Source organism: Misgurnus anguillicaudatus, chromosome 14 (genome assembly GCF_027580225.2).
Source record: "Misgurnus anguillicaudatus chromosome 14, ASM2758022v2, whole genome shotgun sequence".
NCBI lineage: Eukaryota > Metazoa > Chordata > Actinopteri > Cypriniformes > Cobitidae > Misgurnus > Misgurnus anguillicaudatus.
The window spans coordinates 23,748,432-23,772,630 of record NC_073350.2 but is presented as its reverse complement, the minus strand read 5'-3'; the positions used below and the strand labels follow the sequence as shown (position 1 = coordinate 23,772,630).

The window sequence follows — 24,199 nt, the reverse complement described above, 5'->3', positions numbered from 1 at the left end:
TATACAATGCTAAACAAATGAACTAATAAATGTAAATACACAATGCAATAAAGTGATCACATATGCATATTAACTCGGGCATATTATGACCGCACATTACAACTTCATCATTCAGCAACCCATTCTCCGATGTTGGCAGATGTTGCAAATGGCAGATAATCCAGAATCTTGGGTCTGATACAAGCTGGATTTATCCATGGCCATGATACCAACATCTGTCGTGACTTCACAGTAAGCTAGCAGAGCCAGAGATAGTGTGGAAAGTATAAACAGCCTCCGTCATTACAGAGCAAAGCGTTCCTAAACCTCACCTAAGGGTAAGTCCAAGATGTTTAACCATTGTTTAATATATGCAATTACTATAAAGGAAACTGTTACTGAGAATGTTTAAATAAACAATAAAACATCTGCAAGTAGTTTACTACTGAAGCCGGTACTGTAACAGCAAATAACACACTTCTAAAAGCAGTTTTAGTAACGCATACTTCATTAAACTTAAATTTAACTGTTTAAGTTGTCGTTCCAAAACGGTCTACTTTTCTATTTTGCATTCTCTATTGCATGCAATGTGTTTCATTGGTTCCTCTATTATATAGGTTAAATTTTTTTTAGGAAAAATTGTCTGGTTTAAGTGGGATATAAACCCCAGGATTGTCAGAGTTGTGTGCCATGATTGAGGTTTCTTTCATGAGTCATGGTGTATATATCAAATTGCTGCACTAATATGATGTTGTGAGCTGGCCAAGGACTGTGGCACAATTATGGCTGTCTATAAAAATTAATGTGAAGAAGCAAATTTCATATTTCACGTGTATATATCTTAATCTTTATTTACCGATTTGGATATTCTGCTTTATCTACAAAGTAATTTCGTGTAAATCTGATAAAAACTCTAAAAATAAAATAAAATAAAATAAAAATTCTTATTCTGTCATTTTAATATTTATCTCTTATTTATCAGCTGCATTAGTGTACTGTGAGTATTATTAAAATAAAAAACCCTATGGAGACGTTCCACTGTCTGCACTGTCAGAAAAAACGTACATAAAAGGTAAAAAAAACTATACCTTTTCTGTCACTGGGGTGGTACCCAACAGTTCATTTTGGTACCTTTTATAATCCACCTGTTTCTTGACGTAAATGTGGGTGCCGCCATCTTTGAGCTTTCTTGTTTATGACTTCCGGTGAGCCACTAAAGCTAATGGTAGTCTATTGCAAAGAACACAAGTGTGCCGTTTTGACTGGCTGTTTAATGTTTATTATGAAATTCAGGAAGGCTGATATAATTTACAATGTGTTGAATGAGAAAGATACTGCTGACTGTGTCGGACCGCGTGAAGCTTGATGTGTCGCCATAAACAAGTCCATTAAAAATTGCCGTTTAAAAAAACCTCACACCAGAGGGACAGTTGTGATTTTAAACCATCACCTGAAAAGTAAAAAACACGAATTCTTGGTAAATTCCATGTACAAACACTTGACCATTGTAAATATACTGGTATGTCTGTGCTTTTTGAAGACTTTTGAAGACCTATCACTTCCGATCAACAACGCGAAATGATTGAATATATCTTCATATATCAAGCCACTTCTTAATTTCATTCTCACACTGGTTCATACATGGCAGGAGTAGTAAATATTAACTGTTTAAATCATGTTTTATGCGTGCTCCCACTACACTGTTTTCTACCGGCTGGCTATAGAACCGGAAGTCTCGCGCAGGAAGGAAAATACGTCACATCACTTACTTCCGTGTTTTGAGAAAAAGGTGGATACCCTGAGGATCTCTTGTGTACCTTAAGGAACAGTTTTGTACAATTTAAATTTTAGGGGTACGAAACAGTTAACCATGCCTTTAAAGCTACATGATAGATCCTTAAGGTACAATAACATACCCATAAAGGTACAACATTGTATTATGTTTAGTATACCTGTAAAGGTACAAAACGGAACCTTCGGTACCACCCCAGCGACAGAAAAGGTACATTTAAAAACTTTTTTTTCTGACAGTGCACGTAGGATTTGAGACATTTTATTATACAGTGCAGCAGGCACTTATTTTGACAAGACACATGAACACAGGTTCACTCGACGCGCCGAACACATATTTTGAAACCACGAACCTCACACATGACAGGCTACATACATGTTGTGACGAACTTCGCATCGTGCGCCCTCGAAAAAAGAAGTCACCGGCTGTCACTGCTAGTGAGATAAGCAGGTGAGCTTACACAAGCAAATTTGTTATAGCATATTGTTTAATGAAATCAATTTAGTGGCATTAACATCAATTTTATTGAACATTACCTATAGGTACAGAAATGATAAAAGTGTATTCAATATATTTGTGGATTCAATGTATGTATTTATTTGTGTGTGTGTGTTTGAAATGTAGTAGCATTACTGTAGTACCATTACTGTAAAATGTTAAGTAATACTACTTCACATTGTTGAGAGTTCGGTGAACTGTGTGCTTTTAAAAAATGAATGTGTTTGTACGCTAGATCCTACCACTCACAGGACACTTACTCATATGCTAAACAGCATTTATTCATCCAGCATGCTTTATTTGAACATGTGAAAAGGACATGCCAGACATGCTTAGCCCTTAGGGAACCTAAATGTCAGATTGCTTGACGTTTTGAGTGTTAAATGCTGAAAGTTGCATATAATTTTCAGGGTCAGAGGGTTTATCAGATATGCATTATATGCTGTTGTTCCCTAAGCTCAAATGACTGAGGAGAAATGGTGGAAAGAGTTTTCTTAAGGGTAAAATTATATGCGGGACTTCTCATGGATCAGTTGACATTATAATGTTATACAGGGAAAACGAATAGAAATGCAGAGGGAATAGGAATCGTTTATTCAAAGGTGGTAATGACAGATAAAAGCAAGACGATGAAAGAATTGACAACCTTTCAGCTAAACTTAATGTTGTGAGCAACAACTCACTGTAAAAGCAGTGATTTATAGAAAAGTGCATTTATTTCACCCAGGGGCGTCATGCACCAATTTTTTTAAGGGGGCACAGTGTCAACAGCTCACAGAAATTTGTGCATACACAGACATCAAACAAAATATTATAGAGCGTTCAGTCTTTTCCATGGCACTTACATTTCTAACAATCTGAAAACCCCTGCTTTCATGCAAAAACCTCCAAAATAAGGGTGATGACTAACTTTAATATCAAATAATATCGGAATAATGACACATTTGCATCATATTTACATCTGAAACGGCATGTTTTATTTAAGTCTTAATGGCTTGTTTAATTGTGTCATTAATGCATTTTGCACAACAACTACATTATCATATAAAATTTATGTAATTTTAAATCCATAAAGTATATAAACAACGAAAATGACATAAGCTATAGCCACGTGATTGATTTTAATGTTCAATAATATGTTTAGATAAAATTATTAGAGGAACGGATTTTTGCATTAAATTTTACCTCATGTGAGTATGTGAGATTCCGCGCCCGCGTGAACTCTAGTGAACTTTGGCGTTGTGCCAAGATGAATCTCTACTATATAACGTTGAGACAGTCACATTTAAAACCATACATTTTCTACACAGAGGAGGTTAACTGCACATTACCGTACTGGGGTTTGGAAATGTTGTGAGCGTTTCTAACACGTTTTAATTCCTCAGATAGCCAAATGCAGCAGCAAGCCAGCAACAGCAGAGAGCTCGTGAGCGCGCCCAGACGCTGATGACGTCTGCGACTGTGCTGACTGCAGCTCCAGCTGCCGCCAGAATAAAAGTAATGTAACATGATCAAAACACTATCAAAACGGCGAAAATCTCCGAGTGACAAGGATGCAGCACAGAATGTATAATATTGTGCATATTAAACAGATTAAAAGTCAAATAACAGATTAATGGATGCTTATTTGATTTTGAGGTTGGATGCAAAACCCATTGGCTCAAAAAAAACAAGGGGGCAGGTGCCCCCTCAGTTTAAATGGGCATGACGCCTCTGATTTCACCACTTGATACTGTCAATACACTATATCAATACATAAACATACTGTCAATACATAAACATGTTTTCATTTTTTAAAAATGTTAAATGTGTTTCTAAATGTGTTTGTGTTCACTGGTAATTTGCTATATTTGAATGTGAAATTTTTATTTAAAACAAAAATGTTAGAAAGTACATTCTGTTTTACATTTTAGACAAAATACATTAAATCTATGCCTCTGCTCCTTCGATGTTATTAGTCACAGAATTATTTTGGTCACAGGACTCATGGGAGAAATGGAAAGCAAGGTGGTCCTGATGGAGACCTCTGTGGATGAAGTCCAGTCCCAGGTAAACTTTCGAGATGTACTGGACATGTTCTTGTGTTAAGAAATTGCATCTCTAAAACGTCTTTAAACGTCTTAAAAGTGCATCTTTACAGTGCTCTTGACTACGAGATATGTGCAACAGTCAAATGTGACCACCTTGTGCCATTTTCAATTGCAAAAGACATTAGAATATCTTAAAAGCAAATAGCTATAAAAGCATTAAGCATCTTTTTACAGATCCTTTTATACTTGTATCATTTAGTTTATGACTATCTGGGCCCTATTTAAATGATCTAAGCGTATGGTCTGAAGCGCACGGTGCACAGTCTTAAAGTTGTGTCCGAATCCACTTTTGCTAATTTAACAATGGGAAAAATGGTTTGTGCGCCTAGTGCACAGTCTAAAAGGGTTGTTCCTATTCTTGTGATGAGTAATGGGTGTGTTTTAAACCGCAATAAACGTGCAATAAACCAAAGACAGTCTCATCTCTCATCCCCTTTAAAAGCCAGTTGTGCACGCGCCATGCCGATTTCCTATTTAGATGGCAGAATTTGTAAACTGAAAAACTAAGCAAGGAAGAAAACCACTAGTTTAAGATTGATGTTTTTATTTGTATTGAAAAAATAGCAGGCTTTTAATTGCTGTAAAGCCTACATGATCAGTGAAATCTCAAAGAATAATTTACCAATATGCAAGAAAAGGTGTGTATTCTAAAAATATTTTATATAAAAAAAGTTTGTACAATAAAAATACTTTATTTGTAACAAACAGGAGATAAAGAATTTACAACCGTGTGGAGAGCCGAAACGTTTCAGCAGTTGGACTATATGCTGTGAGGCTCAGCAGGGAAAACATGTGGGATCAACTTCATGTTTTTTCTCATTTATATCAGCAGGCATCAGAAGAGGTATTTACATGGTAAAATTAATAAGAATGGTCTCACCTAACAGACGCATGTTGCCACTTGATATCACACGCAATAAAGCCCATCTAGAGGGGAAAATCATTGATCCCTGTATTGTATACCACTGTTGCTGCCACATTAGAGCAGGTGTGCAAAACTACCCAATAAATAGGGCTGGGGAAAAATCGATTTGATTTTAAAATCGAGTTGGTAGGTCAAATCGATTCATATTTAAAAAAAACCTATTTTTTTAGATTTTTTCTCCCCCTCTGCAGTAAAGCGCAGTAAATACATTTTGCATTCGCCAAATCTTCCTTCAGGGTTTCCGTAGCACACTCTCTGTGGTGCAGCCCTCTGCCCCTCCCCTCTCCCGGGTGCAGCGCATGCATACACAAACAACATGGCAGAAACAGCCGGCGAAAAAGAGAGCAGCTCCTTCCAAAAAAAATGCTCTTAGACTTCAGTCGTGTGGAGTTGGTTTGGATTTACGGCAATTTTATGTTGAGGCATTTTAATTAAATATAATGCATTTATATTTTTAAAATATATGTACAGTTTGCAATTATTTTGTTTTAAATGGGGGCGGGGGGAAATAATCGAATCGAATCGTAAATCCAGTTTTTTATAAAAAAATCACACATTTTTTTAGGGGGACAAATCGCCCAGCCCTACCAATAAATACGAGCAAATAAGCCACTGTGGTTTTTCTGGATAAATGCACAAAATTGTTTAGACTTCTCAACAGATTTCAATAGTTTATGATGTAAATGGAATACAAAACCATTCTACCAAAAACTTAGAAAATTCTTCACTGTCATGAGGAATTGTAAACACTCAAATAGTGTCAAATAGTGCATTGGCTTATTTTTGTAAGGTAGCAATTGCTGTCAAAACATAGCAAGCAGTCAATGACTGACTGTCATTGTGTCACTATTCGATTTGTGTGAACAAGCTGTGTTCTGATCTGGAGCACAACAAAAGCTAAAATCATGACAGAAAAAGACATTTCCATATTTAAAAAAAAAAATTAAGCATATTTTATGTATTGCATTGGATGTTTTGTTAATTGATTTCAAATAAAATACTTCTCCTTTTCACTACAATCACAACATGTATGGCTATTCTCTTAACTGTTTCTGTACATGTGTACAGTTTTGCTAGATATTTGGGAAATATCTGGGTGCTGCTCTGAAGTTTTAATTCGACCGGATTGCTTTTGTGGTGTGGACACTCATGTGTTTGAACAGACACAAAAGACTCTTTGCCTATTCATCTAATGTGTGATGTAGGGGAGAGCAGGGCACAACCTAACGCTTTTTGGTTTGGCCCAATCATTTAAAAAAATATTTTAATTTGATTAATTATATTTTTACACAAGCAACACACACATCTCTGCTACAAATGAACATTTGAAGTTTGTTTCTAGTAGCCTATTACCATTCTTGGACAATTACACCAAACGTGACAGAAGTGCAAACGTTACCCCATAGGTATGGTTAATTCTAACAGGCAGGGGGTTATTTGTTGTAACACTTGCTAAAAATTAAGTGTGCAGGAAAATATTTCAATACTATTTTGTCTATATACTTGAAGTGGATCTTGTTTATATATCTGTCTTTAATAGACAGGTATCCACACTGTATTCATTCATCCAGCCCTTTTCTAACAATAGTTCAATTATAAATGGATACAAATATCTTAATATGTGAGAAAAGGCAGCACAATTATGACAAAACTTTTTTTATATGTGACCCAGTCTGTAATAATCATACTACAGTTTCAAAAAACAAATTCTGAGATAATGAGCATCAAAGTCTGATTTTAGCCATCCATTTCATTATGATTTCAATCTTTGACGTGACCTTATTCAATCAATATTAAAGATATAACCAAAAATACATTTGACACACGATTTTTGATAAGACAGGCACATTTATTTTGTTGGCAGCCGGCATTCATTCGTGTGTAGCCTATTTAAAACAACGGCAAGAATTATGCTAACATTAGCGGTTTTTATAACGTAAGTGCTTGTAACACAGCATTACAACTAACCCCCGCTGGGTCAAAATATTTTCAAGTCCACCAAAAAAGTTGCTAAGAGCTGCAGACATTTTTCAAAATGATGTTATGTTTTAGTCAACAAGACACTGATATACAAAATGCAATGAAAATACAAAATGCTTAACCTTGTGCAACAATCTAAACAGTCCGTGTTACAACTAACCCCGCGCTTGCCCCGCACACCCGTACCAAGCACAATGTTTTTACATCGCTCCTGACTTCTAGCGCTAACCCACAGTATTCGGCATGGTCTTTAGGCTGTCATTGATAAAACTAAAGCGGTTGCTTTCCCCCTTCTTTATTTTTGTTTATTTCATTAATTGCTCTGAAATATCTAAGAAAGCCCTTACATACACTCTTAAGAAAAATGGTTCTATATAGTACCAAATAAGGGTTCTTCAGCTTGTAACAATAGCAGCACCCAAATTGGTACTATATAGAACCCTTTTTTAGATGGTTCTATATAGAACCTTGCCTTGAAAAAGTGCTACATAGAACCTCAGTGGTGCTATAAAGAACCCTTTCATTTTTCAGCTGTCAGGAGGATTATTTTTGTTTATATTTTTGTTTTGTTTTGTTATTTATGGCACTTTACAGAGTTTAACAGTAAACAGAACTTCAAGATTTAAAATAAAAAAAGGAGGGAAATAAAGAACCCTTTTTGTCAAGACAAGAACCATTTCGGGGAAAAAGCGTTCTTTAGTAAGCTATGGTTCTATATAGAACCTTTACCATCATTTCAGAACCTTTGAAGAACCCTTTTTCTTAAGAGTGCATGTACAAAACACTGTACAGCATGTTTACTAACAACACAAGCAGCTGACTCACACAATGTTAGTGTGCATCTACTTAAACCAATCATTTCTGCCACTCGTGTTTTAATGACTCATCCATAGACCATCCCCTAAAAGTAATCAGGACAGAAGCGGTCGAAATTGGACAAAAGAAACAGATTAAAACACCAGGTGTGAACCGACATGCATCTCTCTCGTCCACTTGTGATCCGATCAACCAAAATGCGTCTTAATACCAAGTGTAAGTTTACATTCATTTCCAGGTTTCAGAGAGGATATCTGTGGGTTCTTCACATGTCAGTAATCTCACAGTCAAGTATTTATTTATAGACGGTGTGTTTCTCCTTGCCTGCAAACCCTTGTGTCTCTGCTAATCCAAAGGTTCGGCTCCACAACCAAGTCATTTGGTCCAATCACAGACTGCTAAAAATGTCCCATGTTTCATTAAGAGCTCTTTTCTGAGTGGTGTGAAATGGTCTGATAATGGCCTAAAAAGATCAGTTTGATAGCGTCTGCAAATTAATGTGATTTGTGTGGTTTATTCTCTTGGGGTGTAGTAGCGCTAAATGTAGAAAATATGTAATGAAGTATAACCAAAATTTTGTAGATTACAAAACAGTCCCTCTATATGCTATCTAAAGCAGCAAGCTAAAGTTAAACACACAAACAGCAGCCAAGTGAATTGATTTGCAGGGGGATTAACATAAAAAACACCATGGTCTGATGGGTTTTAGATGGGTAAATCTTGGGATTATGATGTCAGGCCAGGCGCCCCAGTGGGAGGGGAAATGAATTGTCAAAGGTAATCTGGTGGCCAGGATTATGCCATAGTCAGAGTGGAGATGGCAGGAGACAAGTCTGTGCTATCCAAATGGCCATGCTGTGGTGTGACAGTTATGGAATGGGGTTTCCCACTTTTACAAACAAGGAATTCCTTATGGAACCTGCCAACTTTTTGACTGGAATGCCTACTCATAATATATACATATATATGTAATATAAATCTACTCTATATGGACTGATGAGTATTTGATACTGCAATTACAAATGGAATTTGTATGGTGAGTGTCCTGAAATATATTTAATTAAAATGTTTGGTCAGCTACTATATATAGGTTGTTCATCATTTGGCTACCCCATTGCTTGAATTTGCTTGTTTAGCTTTTTTACAAAGGTTTTGCAACATCAACAAAGGCTAAAACAATATGCTCTTAAATTAAATGATCGTCTTAACTGTATCCAAGCCAAATCATATGTTATGCTATTCATTATTTTGAGCAATTAGTGATTTGTTACTTTCCAATCACATTTGCAGTGTTGAGATAGACCCAGTCATGTGCCTGCTGTCTCAGTAGACCACACATTTCTGCAATTTTCAGTAATTTCTTTGGTACATGCGTTGATATTATGTACAATTTAAAGATAAATGTATTGTTTTTCGTGTATACCAATAGCATTTTATAATTTTGCTTTAAATAGAAAGATTAGTTTTATTAGCTTGTACGCAAAGCTAATCTCAGGGTCAAAACATAAGACTTACTGAAAGATAGACTGACAAAGAATTAAGCATGTGAATTACAAACACTATGTTGTGATTCATTTTAAATGATCGTTGTGTGGTTTCACCCTAACAACACTGCAAAAAAATCAGTAGAAATTGCAGCTGGGTTGTCGGTAACTTACCGTAGATTTACATTTATGTTTTTTACTGGCAATATTTTGTTCAAAGTTAAATGAACATTAAACATTTACACGTCTTTGTCTTTACAGAGTAAAACTAAAAAACAGCATCAAGCAAAACATTCTGGGAAACAAAATGTGGAGCAAGAAACAGAAAAAGGTTCATGATGATTTCTGGTTCCCAGAATGCTTTGCATGAGGCTGTTATTGTATAGTTTTATTCTGTAAAGATAAAGACTTGTTAATATTTAAAATTTATTTAACTTTGAAGAAACTCTTGCCAGTAAATAACATAAATTTAAATCTACGGTAAATTACCGGCAACCCAGCTGCAATAACATTGTAATTTCTACGGAATTTTTTTACAGTGAACCTTTACAGTACTTTAAGTTACTTATGACCTTAATTTACAACTATATTTAGATAGGCCTACAAATACACACTGTGAAACTGCTAATGTGTATCATTTGTTCTCAGCAAGAAAACTTTAAAAAAGGTACTACAGCACCAGTCCAAAATCTGTAAAGGCATGTCGCCTTTACCATAAGTAAAAATTGGTCTCTGCTAGCAAATCAGTTTGGAGTGGACAGAAAGTCGGAAAAAGTGAAGGCCAAGAAGGCCAAGTGTTGATGCTCATCAGGGATGGAAGACCTGATCAATGTTTCTGTGCAGGTGATGAGCGCTAGCAAACAGTACTACTGTAAAATTATGTTTTTATACATTTGTGTCACTGAATAAATATACTGATGTTTTACTTTTTTCCAAATGTATATTTTTTACATTTTGTGAATCAATCATATGGGCTTTTTGGTGCAAATGTACCAATTAAACCCATCCCAGACTTTTGACTTTATTCATAAAATATCTATTTACATTCTAAAATATACACTAACTTATTCATACATTTTCAAATGAGAGATAAATATAGCATTTTAACACACTTTTTCTTATAAACCATATCAATATATATGATAAACAAATTTTATTTTATCCATTTATCAGCCTACCCCAGAACTTGCCATAGACGAATTAACCAAAACCAGCAAGATGAAGGTGAAATGGACTCAGCTGGGCCTGATCTTTTTCTTGCTGTTGTCCCTCGTCATGACTGCTTGCTTCATCTGGCAGTATCAACTACCTAAACTAGTGGCAGGTGAGTCAGGTGTTGTGTTAAAGCAGGGGTTTTCAACCATTACAGACACCTCACGCTGTTACGTTAAGCGTTCTATGCACAATCCAGTCATTTATATAGATCAGTGAAGGAACCGCATGTTTTAGAATTAATTTCACATCGTTGTTTTAAGTTATTTTTTTCCGCTGAGTATAAATAACTTTAACAAATAAAATTGGTATGTTCTGGTGTCAGAAGTGCATAGTGAAAGGTTGTACAGGGTGTTATTGGTCAATCCTATTAACAGCTCTCTCTGTGAGAGAGGACTGACAGCTAAAGATATCCAACTACCGTCTTTTAATGGTAAGCTATCAGTGGAGTTTTATAGTTGTAACTAATCCATTCAGGCAAAGACGTAAAGTATTTTAGTGATCTAATGAGTTGTTTGTACTTCATTCATAGACTAATAATTAGAAAGTTGGGCTTGTAACCCAAAGATTGCTGGTTTGAGCCTCACAGCCGGTGTAAATCAAAGGTTCTCAACTCTGGCCCTTAAGATCACTTTCCTGCAGAGTTTAGCTCCAGCCCTTATCAAACACATCTGGGCAAGCTAACCAAGGTCTTCAGGAATACCAGAAAATTGCAGGCAGGTGAGTTTGATCAGGGTTAGCATTAACTCTGCAGGAAAGTTTTTATTTCTCCGGGGCGCGTCCTGGTCAAGATTTCGGGTGCGTCTTCCAGAAGTCGCATTTGTCGACCGCATAAGTAATCGAGGTTCTCACATTTTAGTTAAAGGCGGGGTGCATGATTTTTAAAAAACACTTTGGAAAAGGGAGTTGAGCCGACTACCAAAACACACTTGCAGCCAATCAGCAGTAAGCGGTGTTTCTACTAACCGACCTTGTTGACTGGGCAGCGTATGTGTGGGGTGAGTTTATCAAAAGAAGGTCCAGATTCTATTGGGGTAGGGGCGTGTTTGTTTAGGTGATTTCAAATGTCAACATTGGCTTTCAGAGATCATGCACACTGCCTTTAAAAGCATAATATACAATCATTGTAGTTTCATTTTTACTATACCATTCTTACTGGTCACCCTACCATACTTGACAGTCACTTTCATCATGGTTCTGCTTACGATGGGTTGCATAAAACCACTGTAGGCTTATAAAACTATTGAATATAATTCTTAGCACTGTAATGAGTAAATTATTCATGCACACTTTTGCGCTAATTGACATTAATTACCTTATGAAAATTGAGTCATTGAGTCATTTGGATTGCGTGCTTTTGGAGCTTCACAATGTTGCCCCCAACATGTGACTGACTGAAACCAAAGACAAGTTGTCTGTCATATTTAGTACAGTGCAAAAAAGCCAATCGGCACACACTAGTGGTGATGTTTCACAAAAAAACTAGGGCGAATTCCCATGTGACCATACAACAACGACATTCCCAAATAATTGAGCTATAAAACCACCACATTATAAACTAAACAAGGCGTACATAAAAATCCATCATACTAAAAGAATGCATGGTGTCCAGACACGCACACACAACAACACTAAAGCAATAATGTTACACACTTTGAAATTGCCTAAGCCTGTTTAAAATTAGCTTTTCAAAGCTGTAATTTCTGCCAAAGTCCAACTCCAGCAACAAAAGTATTAAATACTGTTTATCAAGCTGATATCAACACACTTCCATACTGACAGGCAGTCCAAACCCACAGCCACACGTTGTCATGACAACAGCCAACAAATATAGTTTAAGTGGTTTGATAGCACAGTTAAGAGACTATGAAGGTAAAATATTGACTAAAATATTCAATTGTAGGATGGATTATTAACTAAAACTGTCAGTAAGCAATATTAAATGTGAAACATGTCTTACCTTTTGTCACAGTGCAGTTCTTATTCCATAAGTGTAGCACTGAGGTTGAAGCAGCGTCTTTGTAAAGCAGTGACAAGTCCGTTGAAATAAAAAAAAACATTAAAAAAAACTCTTATACAAACATAAACAACCATCTGTTGTTGTAGAATTGTAAGTAATATCGTCATTTATCCAAAGAGAAAATCAACAATAGTATTACTTTTGCAATATTGTATACATCTGGGTGGTTGAGAATGAGATTGTCATGTTATTGGTAAATGAAGAAACGTATTTTAATTGCCAAACCGACACTAAAAAAAATACAATACCCACAATCCTGTGGCAGGAACCAATCAGTGAAGTCGCCGTTATCACGTGACATTAAAGTACCGCGCTCGCGGTACCAAATAGGCATTCGTTTCGCGGCGTCGCGTGAAGTCAAATTGAATACATAACTTCTACGTACAGTAACAATGTTAATAGACTTTTTTAGGTGTTAAAGAAGTCGCCAATGATAATTTTCTCTTTAACTACCTATGGTAGCAGCCAGGGCCGCCTTAACCTAATGTGAGGCCCCGGGGCTAAGAGGTTTTGTAGGCCCCCCTTCCCCTCGATTTATAGTCTAATATTTTAAGTGTAATATCTAGGTAATCTACATCACAAAATGCATTAGTTTCTTTCGAGACATACAACAGTGAGTTTTCCCTCTTTGAGCCAGAAAACACCATAATATCATTATTAACATATCACTGAGCCCACTTGAGCATAAACACAAGACACTTTATTTAACAACCACACACAGCAACTTGTGGTGATAATAAAACCAAAATGTGTGAAAGTATATATGTTTATAAGCTTTATATTTATATAGTTTTTGGAATATACAAATTTGCAGAAAATTGCCACTCATAACTAAATGCTCACCACAGTTTTAAAAATATAATAAGTTAAAGTTAGTTTTAAAGTGAAAATGCATTAATGATAACAAAAGATAAGTCTTTACAGACAGAATCTTGTTAAATGCATTAATGATAACAAAAGATAAGTCTTTATAGACAAAATCTTGTTAAATGCATTAATGATAACAAAAGCTAAGTCTTTATAGACAGAATCTTGTTAAATGCATTAATGATAACAAAAGATAAGTCTTTATAGACAGAATCTTGTTTTTTAATCAGTTTATTTTGTAGGATATTGAAGATATAGTATGCATTGTATTTAGTATTTATGCATACATAAGCATGTAAAACGACCAAGTATGAATATGCACAAGACAGACAGGGAACATACCTGTATATCTTTAGATAATGAGATTATAATGGTGCTATCAGGGGATGATCATTTGAGATGGTCGCTCTTTACTTAGACTTGCACCTTTACCGTTGCGTCTCTTTCTCGTCTCTTTCTTACACTTGCACCTTTACCGTTGCGTCTCTTTCTCGTCTTTCTAAACCAACAGATGTGTGTACTGTGAGCTAACGTCGCGTCAAACTACATCGCTCCAGCTGCGCACGCGTCACTGATACAAACGCGAGTAAACTTAAACTTTATAACAACTAACAGCATTATGTGCGTGAACTCCTTTCTTAATTTAGCGGCACAGTTTCTTTTGCAGGTTTGGAGAGACTTCTGCATGCCAGAGACTCAGACAGCTGCATGAGCACAGAGAGAGCGAACGAGCGAGCGCGCGCACGAAAGAGAGAGAGACCTGGGGCCTCATTTATAAAACTTTGCGTAGGATTTGCGTCAGAAGTGGCGTACGGATGAAACATAGGACGTGCGTACGCACAGAAATATTCGGATTTATAAAACCGTGCGCACGCACATCCTACGCATTTTTCCCTTAATAAATCACAATCAATTCTAAATGTAGCGCAGCTTTTGCGGCTTCATGACACGCCCATAGTTGCCCATAAATAGTCCGTGAAACGCCCACAAGTTAATATGCATTGATTGCGAAATCATGGCAAACACATAGAGGAAATAAAAAAAACGTAAATTCACTCAATGTGAAGTAGAAGTTATCGTTGGCGAGGTGGAAAAGAGGAGAAAACGTTGTTTGGAGGGCACAGTGTGGGCATTACGCATTGTGATGGGGCATTTTATTTCCATTCATTTAATTGCATCTGACAAGCTACAGATGTCGGTAATAATCGACGTGGAAATGGGACATTGTTCAGCGCAAATGTAATTTCTTGTTGCTTCCTGAATGGTTGAGACACGCTATACATTGTTTTATCAAAAATAAACACACTAAAGGCATATGCATGAATACCATAATTCCGTAGATTATGAAGATATGGTTTACTATGAAAACAACTTTCCCCAGTGGACAATTAATACATCTATCTATTTATTTATCTATCTATCTAACTATATATCTCCTTAATTATCTATCTATCTGTCTATGTAATTGCATCTATATATGCTCCGCCAGACGGACACATTGACAAGAATATCAGTTTTGTACATTATTTCGTTCTGTTAACTATATTCTTTATGAGGATGAATTGCACAACATGCCAATATTATTGCAGAACATATTTCACTTTTCTTTTAGCAAATATGTGTTCATTTGAATTTCTGTTGTAATTTTCGATTTCTTTATTTTTTTTGTTTCACTGCTGATCGATCAAACGGGTGTTCGTGTAGGCTGTTAATTGTAAGACTTGCTTTGTGAAGTGTTGTGTCGAACTCAGTTCCACCTATGTTTCCCTTTAGTGTAGTGCTTTTATAGCGTTTTCATCACGTTACATTTAGAAAGATTAAAGATTTTAATTGGTTATACTAAAAAGGCATAATATCATGTATTTTATAATACAATTTATTAAATATTTCATACATTTGACAGTTTTCTATTAGGGTATTTCTTTTAAAATATAGCCTGTCTTTTTCTTTTTTTTCCTTTACTGGTCGTTTTAAAAATGTAATGTTTGCATACATAGTTAAATAAATAATATACATATAATATGATTCATACTGTAAAAATAATTGACTTACCATTAAGAACAATACAGATACATTACAGAAATGCACACATATACATCTCAGTAGCCATTAAAACTTTAAATATATAAATAATAAAACCTATAACGTGATAAAAACGCCACAAAAACACCACACCGAAGGGAAAAATAGGGGGAACATAGTGGCAACAGACTTCGACACAACAGAAGTCTTCATGTTAGTTATGAGAGGTAGTGTTGTCATTTTTACTTTCACTTTCACGTGTTCCTTCCATCTGCCGTCGGTGTCGCCATTTCTCATTTCACCCGTTTTTGTGCGTACGCCTGGGTCAGAGCTTGCGTGACGGACCGCACATTTTCCCGTCAAGTTTGCTTTTTATAAATAACAACTATTGCGTAGAGAGTGGCGTACGCCTTCTTTTGTGCGTACGCAACGTTTATAAATGAGGCCCCTGCACCTGCAGGAATGTCAAGTTGACAACGCGCACTTAATTACATTACGCGGAATAAAAAATATGTTACGTCTAACATTTTATTTCACGTTAAGTTACAACGGACCAATCAGCAGCCATGTAAAGTGCAATTAGAGTGATTGACAGAAAACCTGACAAGTTACAAACAATATGACCTTTTCAGCTCATCATGAACGCAAACTTGGGAGGCCCTTGAACTTGGGAGGCCCCTGGGCTTCAGCCCAGGTAAGCCCGTGCATTAAGGCGGCCTTGGTAGCAGCACAGAAAAGAAGGGATTTCGCTTAGTTCGTACAGACAGCATTTTAAGCCATGCATGTAATGAACAGGAGGATAATTCAAAGCCGACGGTCGGTCACTCCTCAGTCCATTTTATGAACATACATAGGCAGTGTTTTCAAGGGTTGTTCAGCTAAATTCTGTTAACACATCTCTAAGTATTGTGCTCTTTACTCATTTCACTCTCTGCATGTGTGTTTATGTTCAATGTTCAGATGGAAATATTGATGACAGTAACAAATCAGAAAGGATGTGCCCTCGCTTTCCAGAGCCCAATCTTCTGGAACACCCAATTCCTACTTTAAAAGAGGCACTTGAGAAGGTAAGCATAAGAAGAAGATTGAAAATCAAATTTTAGTTGACGTTTATCCTCTTATTGCAAATCTTGATCCACATAATGTATTTGTCATGAATTTTAAATGGTGCAAAGTGCACCTGTTAAAGTGCACCCCATTTTTACTCAATATTTAGACTACAAAACATGATAAGAACGTCATTACCTTGCCATAAAGTATATTAAACATATTAAGCTGGCAAGAAAAAGTAGTTATTTAATATTAAAAACTTTAAATACATTTGACTTTGAATAGCTTTTAATTTAACCACTTAATGTGTTTAGATCAGTGGTCTCCAACATGGTGCCCGCAGGCACCAGGTTGCCCGCATAGATAGTCTGTTGTGAGTTGTTCTATTAATAGCATCCATTTTAATATTTATTTTATTATATGTTTCATATTAGCTTGGCTTATTTTATGTATGTTAACTTAACATTTTAAACAATGATAAAAAAATATCAAGTTAAAAAAGTTTTGAGTAGACTACATTATATCAAAAATGGAGCCCTTCTAATTAATTAATCCATTGTGGTGGTCCTGGCTCACAAAAAGGTTGGAGATCCCTGGTTTAGATGTTTTGTATAATTTTTACCTGTGTGAATTATAATTATATCATTTTATTTTCTTAGGTTGACGCACTGTTGCGCAACAGTATTAACCCTGTCAGTCTGCCTTCGTTGTCAGCCATTGTTACTTATAATGACACAGTTCTATGGACTGGAAATTTCGGCAAGAGAAATGGGAGTGATCCAAGCTCTGCACCTCCAAATGAGTACACCATCTACAGGTAGGCCAACCCATCTATGCACCAATAATGTTACTTACCTGCTCTTTTTTAAATAAAATGCATAATTCATTAAATCACAAAATTAATAGAAAGTTCTTCTACACAACCCAGCTTTTACAATTTGTATAAGCTTGCTTGCTTAGTTACCATCAAAGTTTTTTCTCAAGATTTGAGACTTTTTAAAAGACACCATCAAAAGAGTCTAAAGGCTTGTACTATTGTAATAATGTTTGGATATTTTGTATAATTGGTCTGTTTACTGAAGTGGTTGACAATAAATTCATCTCTGCTTAGCACACAGTTCTCCCACATTTGCTAGGGTCTGTCACAGTGAAAGTACATTATCTTAATTGCTTATTAAGTGTATGTGTGTGATTTATAGCATGTCATTAATTTGCATTCATATAGTTGCAGTAATTTAACTGTCATTGCCTTGAAGAGCCTTACTCATCATCTTTTCATTGAAAAACACACAGCTACACATTTATCTATTGAATCTGTTCAAATCCAATTCTTTTTCGAGCTGTCATTTCAAGCGCTGCTGCACTTTATGTTATTTGAAAATGGACTTTCAGATTGAACAAAAGTAGTCTATTTTCTCTATTTTAAGGCCTCAAATCAGTTTAAAAATGCAATATAATTGATGAGAGAAGAGTCTTTGGGCAGTCATTCAGTCAAAATTATAGGAAAGTCCACTGATTCCCAAGCAGCACAATTTAATATTAGTGTTGTATATTAACTTTTTGAATCAATTTTATTGAACAGAATTATTTAGTGATGCTTTAATTATATGTTGTGTCTCGAATTTTGTAATGTGTTTGAGCTATATTCTATTTATCAAGATTTGAGGTCCCTCTTGAATTTTTATGAATATTTTATAAGTATGTACGCATTCAAGAGACATCTTGCCGTTATGTCACTTTTTTATAATATGGTCGACTTGTTTGTACAAATGTTTTGAATAGCATTACATTTCTAAACAAATTTTAGAGCACATTTAACCTAACTTTATCGCTGGTACAGCATACATACCAGTGTTGGGGAAAGTTACTTTTAAAAGTAATGCATTATAATATTAAGTTACTCCCTAAAAAAGTAACTAATTGCGTTAGATAGTTACTTTTCATGGAAAGTAATGCTTACGTTACTTTTAAGTTACTTTTGCGTTATTTTTTCTTACTTTTGCGTTACTTTAGAGTGTGTAATTCCACGTTAATATGTTTAGTTTAAAGGAACAGTATGTAAGAAATGTATATCAATGAATCATAAAATGGCCCTGATATGTCACTAGACATTAAGAAATCATTTTCATTTCAAATACTTATATCACTGACAACAGTGGTCTGGCCAGGATATTGTAATTTAAAAAGTGGAGTTGCAGCCCTCAACTGATGTTTATGTTTTCATTTTGTGTATTAGCCCCCAGTTGTGTGATTGCAGTACCAGCTTTAGCCACAAGTTTTGTGATTGCAATACCAGTTTCGGCCACAGTCCTACATACTGTTCCTTTAATGTAGTACATTGTTTTTTTTTTACATCTAATTAATTAAACTGAAAAGTAACTCGCCTTACTTTAAAAAAAGAGTAACTCAAATATTAATGTGTACATTTATAAAGTAATGCGTTACTTTACTCATTACTTCAAAAAGGTAATATTATTATGTAATGCACGTTTCCTGTAATGCGTTACTACCCCCAATACTGCAGCATACAAATTATTTTTGCATTTAATTTATTACTCTTAGTTCATTGTAATATCAGTCTGATCTTAAATGTGGCAACTTTACTTTAATAATGGACATAGATACTACACTATAAAAAATGAAAAGTTGGATCATCTTAAAAATAAGTAACACTTAAAAAAAATTGGGTTTTTTCAACCTAAAATGACACAAAAGTGTTACTAATTTTTTAAGTTGATCCAACTTTTCAATTTTTACAGTGTGGCATACTTTTTCTTGTTGCAAGGAAATGTAAACTTAAATGTAAAATTGTGATCCTTGCTGTATGTCGGAAGTATTTCAAATATAATTAATTACCTGTAACACTGAATTAAATTCACAATGGAATAAGAAAACCTGTTGAATCTTTACAAACTGATTAGATTTTTACTATTCATGATATTTACAGACTGTATTCAGTATGATATTCTTCATTAAAACACAGTACACCATGTGTTATGTCATAATAGTCCTTATTTTCTGTCTAAACTAGTCTCTGCATTACTAAAATTTGCATTTATAGCTGGTTATATGTAAAAAGAGAGTCTTATTGCATTCTTAGCCTTGACCTCAAATGTGTCCTTCTAAACAGTGTAAGATATTTATATTCGCTTCTGGTTTATAAAAACATCCCAGGGACTCTAGTGGTGTGTTTAGCTGTGAAAACTGAAGGTCTGGAGTGTTGACAGTCGTGGGTGTCTAGAATACAGATGATGATTTTTTTTTGGTCATAGATGTGTTTTCTTACTTTAAGAGAAGTGACCTTATTGAGTCTTCTTAATGGTATTGAGTTGTTTTTCTGCTCTTCCTATAAACACTACAGTAGGCTATGGCTGTATTTCTAATCTAATACACAATGAATGTTAATTTAGTTTCACCTATCCTGTCTTTCACTTAACTGTAATTACATTTCTGTTATATCTGCCTTATCAGCCAACTGGCCACATTGCTTTTTTAAAATTGGCAAAACCTTATTGGTCAACCACAAATTGTCCATAATAATGTGAATGAGCTTATTAACTGCAATCCAAAGCTGTCAATCAAAACTTTTAAGCAAGCTTATTTTATATTTTGATTGTCTTGAATTTACCTAAATACGGATTCTATAAAATGCTAGGTTATTTTCAACCCAGCTGAAACCCAACTCTGGTTTGAAAATAGCATTTTTAGAGTGCAAATGTTATTTTCGAGGGATTTAGAGGGTAGGTAAGAAAATAGCATTTGTTTAATTTAAATGTGTTTCTGTAGGATTGCTAGTCTATCCAAGCTCTTTCCTACCCTGATGCTGTATCGGCTGTGGGAGGATGGTAAGGTGGGCTCCCTGGATGACCCTCTTGAAAAGTACGTGGAAGGCTTCAGCATTAAAAACCCCTTGGGCAAAAGCAGAGACTCACAGCTGAAATATGTCACAGATGGTCTAATCTTCCTGGACAGCGGTGAGGTTCAAATTCGATCGTCCTCTGTAACTCTACGAAGAATGGCTAGCCAGCTTTCTGGTAGGTTTTGTCCTCCACATTTTTCATATTTTTTCTTTCTCAATATAATAATAGGTTGTTCCAAACCTCTTTTTTTGTGTCAAGAGAACAATGCTGTGGTTGTGCACAACCACTTAGTGTTGAAATAATAGTAGTTTTTATCCACAGCATGTGCAATCGTCAGACGAGGAGGCCAAAATGAGTGTTTCTTTGAACTCTAGAGTAAGTCTGATGTTTGGCCTCAATAGGCTTTATGCCCAGCTGCACTACTTCCTGAACTTCAGCCAGCTCCTTTTTTTTCTGTCTGCCATTATTGGACAAACTGATTAATCCAGGTGTGCCTGACCTCAGTAGTCACAACAACAATAATCAGACACACCTGGATTAATCTGTTTGTCCAATAATGGCAGACAGGAAACAAGGAGCTGGCTGAAGTTCAGGAAGTAGTGCAGCTGGGCATAAAGCCTATTACTGGCAAACTAAAGCTCAGAATTAGGAAAGAACATTTGCAATTTCCCTGTAATGTGGCCTGTGAAATGTGCCTTCATCCGCCTCGGAGTTTGTTGCTATCTGGGCAATTTCTCAAAATCTGCGTTACATTTTGACGTTTACAGTACACTGAAATGTGCTTGACATATAATAAAGGTCACTGCTTTACCTTCAGGTCTACCCCGAAGACTTCGTGCAACTAACTTGTTATGGAAAGGAAAGACCCAAGCTGCAGTCAGTCTCCTGCAAGATGATGTGCTTGTCGCCGATCCAGGCACCAAGTATGTTGTATGGTTTAGCTGAAGTATGTACCAATATCTGTTCCTGGCAGGTCCTAAATAAACATCAACTTCAGTTGTTTTGGAGGGTGTTAGGGACCATGACAACAACAATCTGTTTAACAACCCTTTAGGATAGAAAGATGGAATAAGTAACACTGCAATATTCTCTTTCAGATGTCACTACAGCAATCTGGGCTTCTCTTTGCTGGCTCACGTACTGGCTGAAAGAGTAGTGGGTATAAATTACCAGCGATGGATCAGTGAAAACATTCTGGGCAGGCTGGGCATGGAAGACACCGGTTTCGACATCAACCCTGGCATTCAGAGTCAAATGGCCGTAGGTGTCTACGCCAGTGGCCAGATAGCACCTCTTTATGACCTGGGCTGGTACCGCCCATCGGGCCAAATGTATTCCACGGCTGCCGACATGGCTAAATTAGCCATGGTGTTGTCAGGAGCTTATCACCGTAAGCTGTTAGAGCCTGACACCCTTAAAATAATGCTAACTCCTTTGTTTCGCTGCGATAAAGATTACTTTGCCAATCGCACTGGAACGCCATGGGAGGTGAACGAACAGCTGGGATACGAGGTGCTCCGCAAAGATGGAGATCTGGACGGCTACTCCGCAACCTTCTCCTTGGTCCCTCGGCTCAAGCTGGGCTTGGTGGTGCTAATGGCGGGCACGAGGCCACAGAACCAGGACGTCGTGTCGAAGGCCTACTCTTATATAATACCTGCCATGGAGAAGGCTTTTAGGGAGGCCAGGCGTGTTCTGAATCCTCCCCCCAACCCGGCACCCTACGTGGGCTACTACACTTACGGCAACATCACATTTTATGAGATAAGAGCAGGGACAGATGGTGTCTTGATCATGCAGCAGTTTGGACCTCAAATAGAGGATCTCATTCCCGAGCGTTATCGGACCATAAAATTGAATTACCTTTTGGACCGAGTTTTCAGAGTTGTGTTTGAGAAAGAATACCCTTGCGTGTTGCGTGTCAACACAGCATCGGTGTCTCTTGAAGCCCAAGATGGGCAGCTTTTTAATTTCTATGTCTTTGACAAGAACGGGCTTTCTCCAGGATTTGATGCTCCAGGGCTTAACACGTATAATGTGGTTCGAATAGGCCGGAGACCCACGTTTTCTAAGTGAAGTCGAATGGATTAAAGAAAGGCTTTAGAAAAACTGTGATTTGAGAATACGGGGCTATAGTACATACAGGATTTTGGCTGGAAAAGAAATCTGGTAACCTGTTTTGCACCTATTTTTAAGTCCTTGTTTATAAAAATGGCCCTATGTTTTCATTTCCTACACCGTTCATTGTAGATAAAAAATGAATTGCACCAACACTTCTAGCATAATAACAGGCTTTGTTTTACTTTAACAATAGTTTATGTGCTCTAAAAGCCCTTACTAAATCACGGTCACCTGTTTTATTTTGTGTGCCATTGGGACTGGGTATTCAGAGGTTTAAATGTCCTTTATGCACAGGGTTCCCACGGGTCCTTGAAATCCTTGAAAGTTTGTGAATCTGGGGGGGATCCAAGGCCCTGAGAAGTTTTTGAAAACATACATATGTAAATACAGGTCATTGAACGTGCATGAATCTATTTTATGCAAAAGCCATATTATTTCCTGTGTAGTGTAGGATAATATCATAAAAATTCTAGACTTTTTAAGCACATGTGCTAAACTGTTCGCTTTAAATGCTTATATATTCAGTATGCAAATGTTGATTCATACCAAAATGCTTTTTTGCATAGTTGTGTTTCACACATGAAAACATCTCGGGTTACGTATGTAACTGTTGTCCCCTGAGAAGGTAACCAGACGCTGCGTCTCCCTTGCCATACTAACTGCGTCCCTGTAACGCCGTCTTTGACAATATTTCAGATAGAGATATATTTCTTGGCTCCTGCGTCACCCTGTCTTTGTCGTTAAGCCTCACCATTGGTTGAATATGATATACACATTCAGACGCACTTACTGGAGGCATCCCTAAAGTTTCACTGCAGTGACGCAGCGAGAGTTCCCTGGAAAGGGAACTGTAACAATGTATCTTAAAAGGTACACGATGTAACCTTGCTCTCACTTGAAATATGTCCCCACATTTAGTCCTTGAATTTGATGTTATTGGACCTGGAAAGTCTATGAAAGGTCCTTGAATTTGAAGTTAACTAAGGTGTGGGAACCCTGTATGCAACATAAGCCTTATAGATCCTGTGCTCCTGTTATATTCCATGATGTTAAATGAGTGCCCTAAAATGGATTTTATTTTCAATCAGCAATATAAATAAAACCGTGAGTTGCCATTTATAAAGAATTATATAAAAAAGAATAATGTAGATTGTGAATTATGATGATAAATCTATAGTTTGCATTAATGGTTTGATATATCGCTACATGTAAATTATTTATATTTCAAAATATGACCACCTTTTTTGTCTCTCTCTCACACACTCATTCTATAAACGAAAGATCTCAAAACCCCTCAAGACGGCTTTCTATTCACATCTCTCTCATCTTTGTCACAGTGGCGTAAAACCAGTAGATTGAACTGTCAACAAAAAGAATCGCCAAAATTGAAAAGTATTCAACAACAAACACAAAGGCGATAGCTGAAGAGAAACTTAAATTATTAGTTTCATTTATTAAAGAACATATTTCTGTAAGTTACATT

At 36.3% G+C, this 24,199-nt stretch overlaps 1 protein-coding gene across 3 annotated transcripts; it reads left to right on the top strand.

The window, feature by feature from the left end:
* The first annotated feature begins 191 nt into the window (after positions 1-191).
* On the top strand, positions 192-23,903 carry lactbl1b (lactamase, beta-like 1b). Of its 3 annotated transcripts, XM_055183463.2 has the most exons (8): positions 192-317; positions 4,251-4,318; positions 10,738-10,888; positions 16,646-16,752; positions 17,395-17,552; positions 20,522-20,769; positions 21,413-21,518; positions 21,693-23,903. In XM_055183463.2, exons 2-8 carry the CDS (start codon positions 4,256-4,258, stop codon positions 22,669-22,671), a joined length of 1,812 nt encoding a protein of 603 aa, XP_055039438.2. In that variant the 5' UTR covers positions 192-317; positions 4,251-4,255; the 3' UTR covers positions 22,672-23,903. The 3 variants fall into 3 exon arrangements, with proteins under 3 accessions (XP_055039438.2, XP_055039440.2, XP_055039441.2); XM_055183465.2 differs by lacking the exons at positions 192-317; positions 4,251-4,318 and adding an exon at positions 10,192-10,407; XM_055183466.2 differs by lacking the exons at positions 192-317; positions 4,251-4,318; positions 10,738-10,888 and adding an exon at positions 16,416-16,501.
* The last annotated feature ends 296 nt before the right edge of the window (positions 23,904-24,199 follow it).

What these genes read in the sequence shown, in the direction of transcription:
- lactbl1b (XM_055183463.2), top strand. Translation starts at nt 4,256, where the DNA reads ATGGGAGAAATGGAAAGCAAGGTGGTCCTGATGGAGACCTCTGTGGAT. An exon ending in TAAAAGAGGCACTTGAGAAG is followed by an intron (nt 16,753 to 17,394) that starts GTAAGCATAAGA and finishes TTATTTTCTTAG; the next exon opens with GTTGACGCACTGTTGCGCAA. An exon ending in AATGGCTAGCCAGCTTTCTG is followed by an intron (nt 20,770 to 21,412) that starts GTAGGTTTTGTC and finishes CTTTACCTTCAG; the next exon opens with GTCTACCCCGAAGACTTCGT.